Source organism: Diachasma alloeum, unplaced genomic scaffold (assembly GCF_001412515.2).
Source record: "Diachasma alloeum isolate Michigan unplaced genomic scaffold, Dall2.0 Dall_scaffold_01509, whole genome shotgun sequence".
NCBI classification, from domain to species: Eukaryota; Metazoa; Arthropoda; class Insecta; order Hymenoptera; family Braconidae; genus Diachasma; species Diachasma alloeum.
In genome coordinates this window covers 81,135-92,020 of record NW_021681606.1, presented here as the reverse complement: position 1 = coordinate 92,020, position 10,886 = coordinate 81,135, and the positions used below count along the sequence as shown (strand labels likewise).

At 35.5% G+C, this 10,886-nt stretch overlaps 2 protein-coding genes across 3 annotated transcripts; one reads left to right on the top strand and one right to left on the bottom strand.

Annotated features, from left to right (window-relative positions):
* Positions 1 to 2,043: 2,043 nt before the first annotated feature.
* Positions 2,044 to 4,801, top strand: LOC107046561 (39S ribosomal protein L21, mitochondrial). The gene is made up of 4 exons (XM_015269195.2): positions 2,044 to 2,297; positions 2,463 to 2,591; positions 4,160 to 4,480; positions 4,649 to 4,801. Exons 1-4 carry the CDS (start codon positions 2,201 to 2,203, stop codon positions 4,747 to 4,749), a joined length of 648 nt encoding a protein of 215 aa, XP_015124681.1. The 5' UTR covers positions 2,044 to 2,200; the 3' UTR covers positions 4,750 to 4,801.
* Positions 4,746 to 10,886, bottom strand: LOC107046560 (WD repeat-containing protein 55 homolog). Of its 2 annotated transcripts, none has more exons than XM_015269192.1 (5): positions 10,833 to 10,886; positions 10,171 to 10,676; positions 7,767 to 7,840; positions 7,207 to 7,591; positions 4,746 to 5,835 (listed from the first exon to the last, which is right to left on the bottom strand). In XM_015269192.1, the coding sequence occupies exons 2-5, from the start codon at positions 10,674 to 10,676 to the stop codon at positions 5,574 to 5,576; spliced, it is 1,227 nt and encodes a 408-aa protein (XP_015124678.1). In that variant the 5' UTR covers positions 10,833 to 10,886; the 3' UTR covers positions 4,746 to 5,573. The 2 variants fall into 2 exon arrangements, with proteins under 2 accessions (XP_015124678.1, XP_015124680.1); XM_015269194.1 differs by having other exon boundaries at positions 10,809 to 10,846.

The window sequence follows — 10,886 nt, the reverse complement described above, 5'->3', positions numbered from 1 at the left end:
CACGGCAGTAGGAACCTCTGGCCAGCCCAGGAGGGTCACTTTTAACGACCAATTGGAAACACGGACTTACGACCCCAGGCAGCCTCCGGACTCGAGCATTACGACACCCGGGAGACAGCAGAGAATTTCCACGCTATCCTGTCGTTGAGCAAATTTAATTTTTCTGTTTTTGTTTCAGTTCTCTGAAAAACTACGTTTCTCTCCCAGCAGGGGAGACATGTAGCGCCTCGCTACATCCTAACTGAGGAGACAGTCTGACGTCACCCTCAGGCATTTAATATTTCGTTGCTGTCCTCTCACGGATATACCAACACAATAATAGAGGATTACATTTCGCGCCTCTACCGAATTATTCTATCACGGCGTCCTATCGCACAGGAGCCGTTGGNATTTAATTTTTCTGTTTTTGTTTCAGTTCTCTGAAAAACTACGTTTCTCTCCCAGCAGGGGAGACATGTAGCGCCTCGCTACATCCTAACTGAGGAGACAGTCTGACGTCACCCTCAGGCATTTAATATTTCGTTGCTGTCCTCTCACGGATATACCAACACAATAATAGAGAATTACATTTCGCGCCTCTACTGAATTATTCTATCACGGCGTCCTATCGCACAGGAGCCGTTAGCAGTTGATCGGCATCCGTTGTATCGAGCGCAACTGAGTATCAAATCAATATTCATTATAGTTGTTGAGACTGACGCTTCGGCGAATAAATATATTAAATTGTTTATTCGTTTAGTAGTGATTTGTTACTCCCGACCATCGCAAATCCTACAGCAAGACTTTTTTTATGGCAAATTTTGTGGGCTAAAAGGTTCTTCTGGTATTTCCCAATGAATTTAATAGTTTTGAAGTTTGGAAGCAGAGATAAAATTCCATCACGATTCATGAATCATTTGTAAATATCTCTAGAAGGAATACAATCAGAGAGAAATATGAAAAAACTTATTTTCTGAGAATTGTTTATGTTACAAAAAAGTCTTATAGCGTTTTCTGCTGGACTAGATGATTTTGAAGATATTTGCATAATTTGCTTTTTTGAGTTGATATTTCGTTAACATCCGAAATTAGAAGAAAATGTAAAAAAAAAAATTTTATGGAGAATTTCGTGGGCTACAAAAAAGATCTTTTGGTATTTCCCAATGAACTGTATAGTTTTGAAATTCAGAAGCTAAGAGATAATAATTCCTTCACAATATTCACGAATTATTTGTAAATATCTCGAGAAGGAAGACATTCAGAGAAAAAAAATTAAAAAGTTATTTGCAGAGAACTTCATATGTTACAAAAAAGTCTTATGTTGTTTTCTGCTAGACAAGATGTTTTTGAAAATATTTACGCTGGATATCTTCTTTTCATGAGTTAAGGGTGCCAAATGAATTTGAAAAAAGATTCAAAACAAATTTTTTCTTTCCCTCCATCATTGGAGAAATGTATTCATCCATCCGACGAAATTTCAAACCCGCAACCGGAACTAGACATCGAGAAAATAAATGCGGAAAATCCTCTATTTCGCGTGACGAACCTCGAGAAAGCATGGGATCAAATGGGTACGGCGGGTTGAAATATCTCTCTTATTCACCCCGGTACCCCATTGTTTTTTGCCGCCATCACATTGAACACATCATTCCCCATATCTTCAATTTTTTCCAAATTTTTCTTGAGTTCCTAGGGGGTTGAAACGTTCAATTTAATCAAAACTCCATAAGAGGCCGTGTATAAGACTGATTTTGTTTATTTAATTTCTCGATATCCATAAGTTCTAAAATTTTAAAATTGTCACCGATGTTCACCATCTGTCTAATACTATTAATTAAAAAAATTAAATCTTTGTTGGTGAATGTCAATTTTCAAGGTCATCGCCAAATTCACTTGGCACCCTCTTAACTACATTCCCAAGTAGCAAACCTTGCGAAAGATATCTGAAAGTATACCAAAAAGGCTGACTAATGTCCGTCCAAAAGGTATCTTGCAGTCATACGATGACTTTTAGTTAACTTCTAGGTAACTTCTAGACACAAGTTATCTTTTTGGACAGACATTAGACAGCCTTTTTAGTATACTTGCAGATACCCTCCAGAACTGTGCTGCTTGGGTTTGAAAGGCGTCACAGACGATTTGTTGGCGCGGAAGGGCGGTGGGGGTGATTGCGTGAGAGAGGAAGTGAGTAGAAAACAGTCGGTCGTTTTGTTGGTTAGCCATGGCGGGGATTGCTAGGTTATCGAGATTATTTGGGGCTTTAAATTGTGGATCAAAGAGGATTTTCAGTGGAACTATTATGAATTTATCAACTCCAGGTTTGGATTTATTTGATTCAATAATTACTGTCTTCCATCATATTCTTATAGTAATTTTATGTGGGTATGCGAAAGTTGTATAGCAGGAAGAGCACACTTAATTATTTTGAAGCGGTAGATAATTCACTTTGATTGTTCAATTCGATTGTATGATTTTTTTTATAGAGAAATCGAAGCAATTGTTGAGGCCCTTGGCAGCTGGTTATAAAACTTTTTTGCCATGGATGCCACGGCCTCAGCCACAGCAGCTTCAGGAGCCGGAGGTGACTCCGGAAGAGGAAAAGCTGATGGACAGTAAGTTATTTCTTTCAGTTTTATAGGGTGAATAGGACTATTGCTGGACGGTTAAGGGAAATTCGAGTTTCGTAGTAGAATCTAAAATAAAAGAAACACCTAAATGGGGATATGATGTCCATACGAGTGTCCATACCTTCAAGAATCCTTTAATTAGCAGAAAAAAATTATTTGAAGTGAAAACAGAACAAAGAATAATTAAACTAAGAAATAGTTGAATGCAGTCGAAACCCCTAATTTCTGGACATCTGGGCCATATTTTTATTTATTTATTAAATATCGATGAATAGAACAAATTATTGATCACATGATTATACACGAATATTCAGTGCAAGTTGAAATCGTCTAGAGACTAACCCCCGTTCAGAAATTGAACTGTTTACCCTAATTTATTTTTAATTTTGAACTTTTATCGGAGAGTGATCTTACGAAAAAGTGTCAAAAGACTTCCTTCGAAGAGGAGACAACAAGATTGAGAGAGAAATTTCATTTCATTGATGCTGCTTTTAGAGCTTTACATTTGCATAAGCATCTTCATTTCGACTTGCGACTCATAATTTAATATTTCATTATAATTGTTATATAACAGGTTTTTCATGAAATGATCAGAAGAGAAAAAACAGGAGGAATTCTATTGGATGAATTCAAAGCTACTTTTCTTTAGTCTAATGTAAATATAAAGAATAATTAAATTAAGAAATAGTTGAATGCAGCCGAAACCCCTAATTTGTGGACATTTGGGCCATATTTTTATTCATTTATTGAATGTCGATGAATAGAACAAATTATTGATCACATGATTATACACGAATATTCAATACAAGTTGAAATCGTCCAGAGACTAACCCCTCCCGGTGGCCTGGCGTAGTGGTTAAGGCCGTTGCCTCACAACGGATAGGTTCCAGGTTCGATTCCTGGCCGGGTAGAATGGTGAGATCTAACCATTTTTAAAGTCTTGATCAATCGCCATATAGTCTCATCAGACTCGAAGCGATATAAAATAAGCATAAAAAAAAAAAAGAGACTAACCCCTGTCCACAAATTGATAATGGCTCACTATCAAAATTCAAAATTCAGCCCTGCAAAGTTTAAATAATAAAATCATTGTAAATGTCCGGAAACGTAGGGTGGTATCGTACCCAAATGATAGCTGATGTCAGACTATGAAAGGAGAGAAATATTTCACTGGCGAAAAAATAGTCAAAGTACTTGGATATTGATAACGCGCATTAACGAAGAAATTCTGTCAATTGGGCATTTGTCTCAGGAACGCGAGAAATGCACAATCGCGAGGAGCTCTGTGAAGACCTTTTCCTAGAGATGAGGAATCTAATGATTCCTTAAACAATCACTCATTGTCAAAATGATTCAATAATTACCAAGATGAGTGACGTTCAAGTTGAATTAACAAAAAATTTCTGAAGCCGTTTTCCTAGAGATGAGATCATTTATAAGTAGATAACATCCTTTAATAATTTTTCCCAGAATTAGTCATCAGTGAGATGATTTGCTAATTACAAAAGCCTTCTCTGCTAAATTTTGAAATCGAGTATTTTCCCCTCTTGCAGCAGTAACACAAAAAATCAATAATCAACTGGAGACAGGCAACACAAGTCGATTATTCGCCGTTGTCCAAGTTGCTGGGAAGCAATTCAAAGTCACTGAAAATGACTTGATAATAATCCAAGGGTACTGGCCCCCCAGTCCCGGGGACAAATTGAAACTCGAGAAAGTTCTCCTCGTTGGTGGAACTGATTTTACTGTCGTTGGGAGACCACTGTTGAATCGAGAACTGGCGAATGTCGATGCCACTGTCATTGAAAAAACTATGTCACATACGAAAACAGAGTTTAGAATGAGGAGGAGAAAGCAGTATCGTCGAATTCATTGTGAGTACCCAAGATAAACAGTCAAATTAATCCTGAAACTGCACATTGGCTTCCAAATGGAAACTTTATATTCGCTCCAATTTAAGTTTCTAATTTTTTGTATTAGGGTAACTAAATATGAAACAATCATAAAATAATTATACAATTGATAAATTAAATTGTTTCTAGTTCGAAGAGTGCAGCACACAGTCTTGAGGATAAACTCTATAAACATCAACCGAGCGATTGACAAAAAGCCAGAGGTGGAAGGATTGGATAGAATATATTGAACATTTTATAAATAACAAAATTTAATTGATTGAATATAATATTACAAACCAGTTCGTATCATTTTACAGTTATTCCTTAAGTAATGTTTCAATAGGGAACTTGCATGAATTTTTTTCAATTTTTTCATCCCAAGTTTGGGGTTTGAATGATTAATTTCTCATTTATAAACATTAGAAATATTGGTCGTTAATTGATAATTGATTGTCCAAAGTTGACGATTTCAGACTTAATGATTTTTCAATCGGTTCCAACTATTTAGTGAAAGTCCTTATTGAGCCATTCTGCGGTCATATCTAGCAATAACTAACACCATTTAATTGAAATCTAGTCCTAAATTTGGCCCTGAGGAGTGCTTTCCACCCACGAAATATTGGCTACGAGCTTTAAATTAAATGGTGTTAGTTATTGCTGGCTGTGACCTCAGAATGACCCATGGAAGGAGTTTTATTAGAAGATTTCAGACGCCTTGAAGTCGTTAAAGAAGGGTGGAAGAACGCTGGACCAATCACAGAATGGCTTGAGTCAACCCAACCCAATCTTCACGTGCGTCTTATCCAATGAATGACGGCATCTCCCCTCTATCTCTTCACCGTCGACCAATGAGTGCTACCCAAGATTACTTATGCCACTTTGTGACATGACCGAAATAATAGGTTTCAAAAACGTCGGATTATCAATCCCTTATTATAACATATCTAGGCAATATTTTTCCATAATTCTTTTCGTTTAACTATTTATGGGTCACGTAGAATGGGTGAAAAGGGAAATTAAGGAAAACAGCACCATGCAAGTTCCCTATTATCGTAACGTGTAATTAATGAAACTATTCTAAGTCCGCGAAGAAGTCAGCAGCATTGCTGACTTTACTGCTGGGTAAATTGTGTTTCATCTGTTTTTGTTTTCCTCCTTTGATTGGCTCCTCTACGTTCAGGGTCTCGAAGTATTTAACATTCCAGAATTTGACGATGTTGTCATGAGAGGATGAAGCAATTAACGTTCCATCGTTGGAAATATCCAGGGTTTCTATGGAGTAATCGTGTTGGCCGACAATGCCAAGTCTTCTGTGTGGGAATAAACTGTAGGCTCTGCAATGGTCCACAAATAATTAATTGATTGACAGATGGAATGATTAGATAATTATGATTAGATAATTAATTCTTCACAGCATTTTGTCAGGATGCTATTCAATTGGAATTTATAATTCCAATTAATTGTCCATTCATCTCGGGAATAATGGATTCTAGGAGAAATCAGCTGAGAATAGTTATTTTCTGGGGAAAATTTCAGTAAAGAATGTCTCTATATATTTTTTCCTGAAATTTGATTTTATATTATTTTATTTTTAAAGGAATTTGTTGCAAGTTCCAAGGGACTTGCAACTGGCCATCGTGGCCTTCAGCCAAGTATTTACATTTTAAGTACCTAATAGTTGATACAAAAATGATTTTATATTTGAACGATCTACATGTGCTAATGATACTCGTAGTGATTCATATTTTTAACTATGAAAAAAAAATTGTGGGTTGCATACTTGGGGTTTTAGAAGAACCGTTTTTGTAACTGAGAAAATTTTCAAGAACAAATTTGTTGCACATTGTTCCCTGAAATTACTCGTCAGGATATTTTGATATTTGATAAAGAGAAAAACTGACTATTATTCTGCGATGTCGGCATATTTTCTCTTGTCAATTATGAGATTTACTTATTAATTATTGCTATTAAGGAACAATATCATAATAAATTCATCGTAGTCCTGGGCCATTTTTTCGGTCAGTTGCAAGAATAAATAGGAAAAAATAAAAAGGAAGAAAAACTCCTCAATATACCAGTTGAGAAAGTGCACAACGTTTCTCTCGGACGTCATTGCCACAGCAACGAGTGTGTCTTATTGGTTTTACATTTCTTCATTATTTATTTAACTATCCATTTTTTTTAATTACATTTTTCAGCAGACTTTTAGTAATTTAATAATTTCTTTACTATAGATGAAACTCAGTGGTATCAATTTTCAGGTTAAAATGGTCTTCCTTCAATGGTTTAACCAATTGATAACGCAAACAAATTCCGTCAAATTTTTATTATCTGTTTTTGAAAAAATAGTTTTATTGGAATTTTGTTTTAGTTTTATTGAACTAGATGAATAAAAAAGCACCTGAAGAGGAATGCTCAGTGCGTTCGAAACGTTGGGCGTCTTCTCAACTACATCGAGGAGTTTTTCTTCTTCTTTCTTGTTCGTATTTATTCTTGCAACTGATCCAAAAATGGCGCAGAATTACACTCAACATCTACATAATAACAGTCTAGCTACTGAAAACATTTTGTTATTGTAACCCAGAATAAATCATTCTTAAAAGATTTGCACAATCACCAAAAAGGTCAGGGTACGGAATTTCTACTGTCTTAGGAATTTATTATATTTCTTATTCAATTACGGTTTTTGTTGGATCGATAATTACCTCAACAATCCATCTTCTCCGCCAGTAATGACAACATTATCAGTAATGGGAATAATACAGTTGATAGCCTTCTTCGTTGAATTCGGGAATTCATCGGAATGGAAGCCAAACTCTCCCCAATTGAAGACGTACATCTTCCCAGTGTTACTAGCAGTTAGAATCTTGGTGTTACCCTTGAACAGCCCGAGAGACGTGAATTCATCATCGTACTCTTCGGATTGAACATGTAGTTTTCTAGCTGGAATGTTCAGGGTTGTTAATACACCGTCTCCACTGGCGCAAACCAAATATTTCCCATCGTCGTTTGTTATCATCGAACTTATGTAGTCTCCATTCTCCTTCACCGAGAAGATTGGGTTGGGCCCTCGTTGCCTCAAGTCCCAAACTGCATAACATGAAAATCAATTACGTCATTACAATCTTCATCTTCAATTTTATTATGAAGGCTCGGCTGCATTATCTGCCGAACGTTATCTAGATTGCCTTTTTGTTCGATTTTTATTTCGAAATTTCACATTTGAAAGAACCTTGAAACCGAAAAATTAGGGATAACATATTACTTTTGATTGTTCCATCATCATCTCCAGTGGCAAATACATTCTCATTGATGATCGTAGTGGTATAAATAGGGCATCTGCAATGAAAAAATCCACAAATAAACCCATCAGATCACCTCCAGAATAAAAAATAAGGGGAAAATTACTCTTGTACTGCATATAGTAGGGGAGAGTAGGCTAAAATGGACACTTCAGACTTTTTAACAACTATTCATAACTCAGAAACAAATGTATCAATAGAGCTCAGTTTAGGCTCATCACAAAGGGAAAGAATTATTCTTTGTATTGAAAAAAAAAATTAAATTTCATCAACATTTCAACCCGTCACGAATATTTTTAAAAAAGTCAAAAGTCCATTTTACCCCAACCTCCCCTACATTGATTAGCATTAATCACTAATTTATTAATTTTATGAGAAGTTGCACCTTACAATAATCAAGTTTTTACATATCTTCATTGAAATTTGAAAAATAATATAATAATTGGTAATTTAAATTTCTCAATTATTGCTTAATGATAAATTCGGAATTTGAATATTTAAATTGATGGTTAATTTAATAATCACAAAATTGGTGAGTAATATTAATAATTGACTCATTCAAAATTTAACTGTAATTCAAAATTACGATTATGCCGATGTCTGATATAGTGTAGTTATTTTTGATAATAAATTAGCAATATGCTTCCGAGGACGTCTTTGGGCTCGTCGTCAGCGTGCTGGCCCTATAAACCAAAGCGTCCCAGTAGCGCAGGTTCGAGTCCCGGTGATGAAAGATTTTTTCATCGCCGGAAAACGAACCCAGTGCATGTGGAGTTAGTTATGTGGAGTTAGATATAAGTTAGCTTAGAGGCAAGTGCGGGTAGGGAATTAGGCTGGGGTACCGCGTAGGTACTGGGACCGGTAGGTAAAAGACCACAACGGTCATACCACCTGGCACCACCCAATTACCCAATTACTAGCAATATGCTTCCGAGTGGTTATTTTGCACACCATGTCTTTCTATTATGTATAATTCATTGTTTATTTTATTTTATCAATTTGAATAAGATTTCTTTTCAACTAATTTTGTCAGATTTTCAACTTATTTGAATGTTATCGTCATTATTCTTACTAGCGAACTAGATTAATTTATACGATGTAATTTTATTTTATTTTTCTTCCATTTCTGTCTGTATAATTAGATTTATTTTATTTTATTTATTCTCATTGTTATTATATATATTTTTGTTCTTAATGCATAAGTTACAACATTAAATGAAGAGGAATTCCTCATAAACACGTGAGAATACAGATCGACATACAATTTTCGATAATCATGCCTAAAATTTTTCATTTCTTTTTTTTTCTTTAAATTAATTAGTACAAATGATCTAAAAATGTGAACGAATATGAACATTTTACATCCCTTTGATCTCATTTCAATGGAACCGAAGAAGGAAATTGCAAAGAGAGATCGATCATCATCAATCAGTATCAATAAGTTTGAAAAATCTATTTTTCTATGTCTTCGAAATTTTTTAAATTGTTTTTTTCTACTTAAAAAATGAAGGGTGATTAACATTTCCAATTTCTGTGCTCGTATTCCGCCCACAGAAACAGGAAATACGGAAACTATGAGGAAGGATAATCAGAAATAAATTTTAAAAATCGATTTTTTAACCTTGAAAATTTCAAAACGTTTTTTTTTTTAATAATGAAGAAAAACCAATGTATTTTCTTTCTATTATCTACTTCTGATGAAAAAAACTGAAAAAAGGAAGAGAAATCAGATCAACACGAAAACAGAATTTTTCATTTTTCAATCTCTAGGGAAAATTTTTATTGGATTATTATGATGTAATTGCTGTCGCCATCTTCGACCTCGGTTCAATGGACATCCAAACAAATTTTTTAAGCCATCATTCATTCAATTCAGGCAATTTTTTTTAGTTAGGAGGGGGCGGGGTAAAATGGACACTTTAGACTTTTTTTTCATTGTTCATAACTCAGAAACAAATTTATCAATTGAGCTCAGTTTAGGCTCGTCACAAAGGAAAAGGATTGTTCTTTGTATTGAAAAAAAAATTATTAAATTTCCTCAACATTTCAACCCCTCATTAACATTTTTAAAAAAGTCTAGTGCCCCGTTTTACCCCAGCCTCCCCTATCGTGGGACAACCAATTTTCGAAAAAATTCAAGAATTGAAAGAACTAATCGATCAATCAAATTTGAATTAATGGCGATCGATAGGGCTCGACAATATCTACATTTGAAAAAAAAAATTCAATTCCATCCATTCATTAGCGAACAATTGAAGAAACAAAAAATTCTAAACTAAAATTTGAACGATCACAAAGCTTCCATTTGTAAGCAAAAATCGTAAATAAACCCATGAAATCACCCCTCGAATAAAAAAAACCACTTACTCATGCGCTTTCTCATAAATCCGTTCGAGTTTTCCACTGGCCACATCGGTAATCGCCACAGACTTATCCTTACTAACCGAGAAAATGGCATCCCCTTTTCCACTGAACTGAACATCCCTGCAGGCCTTTTCATGCACTTCGATCGTCGTCATCAAGGTATTCTCCTCATTATCATACTTATACAACAGAATATCTCCCTCGACATTAGCCAGAGCGATGATCTCCTCCTCAGGATGGAAACAAACATTCACGACAAACTCCTCAGTGGGAATGGCAGGAGGATGCTCTCGATGAAGTTTCCTCGAGTGCTCAATGGCCAGTACCAAGTCATCCTCCTCCCCATTATCTTCCCTCCCAAAAGCCGTTGGATCCTCATCCTCATCACTTCCTGAATCAGAAGTATCAGAGTCACTGGACATACTGACGTCTGACGTTTCATCACTGTCGTCACTGTCCTCGATCATCTCGTTTCTTCCCTCTTGAAACACAGAATTGTAAATCACCATCTGAAAACAAAAGCAATCATTCATTCATTTTTCATTAATGAAATTAGATTAAACATTTGACACTTTTGGGTTGAGGAAATTAATTGGGGTGTCTAAATCGATTTATTTTGGAGTAAATGGGGGACAACGTGCCTGGGCCTATTTTTGTTGACTAACCTCTCACAAATCCGTCACATGTGCTCGCAGTTTGAACCCTTCGGCGGCTCTCTC

Bases quoted from the DNA above. Each gene is read 5' to 3' on its own strand.
- LOC107046561 (XM_015269195.2), top strand. From the start codon at position 2,201: ATGGCGGGGATTGCTAGGTTATCGAGATTATTTGGGGCTTTAAATTGT. The intron at 2,298-2,462 runs GTTTGGATTTAT...TTTTTTTTATAG, and splicing joins TATGAATTTATCAACTCCAG to AGAAATCGAAGCAATTGTTG. The intron at 4,481-4,648 runs GTGAGTACCCAA...AATTGTTTCTAG, and splicing joins GCAGTATCGTCGAATTCATT to TTCGAAGAGTGCAGCACACA.
- LOC107046560 (XM_015269192.1), bottom strand. From the start codon at position 10,676: ATGGTGATTTACAATTCTGTGTTTCAAGAGGGAAGAAACGAGATGATC. The intron at 7,841-10,170 runs GTAAGTGGTTTT...TTTTCATTGCAG, and splicing joins ATTTATGAGAAAGCGCATGA to ATGCCCTATTTATACCACTA. The intron at 5,836-7,206 runs GTAATTATCGAT...GGACCATTGCAG, and splicing joins GGAGAAGATGGATTGTTGAG to AGCCTACAGTTTATTCCCAC.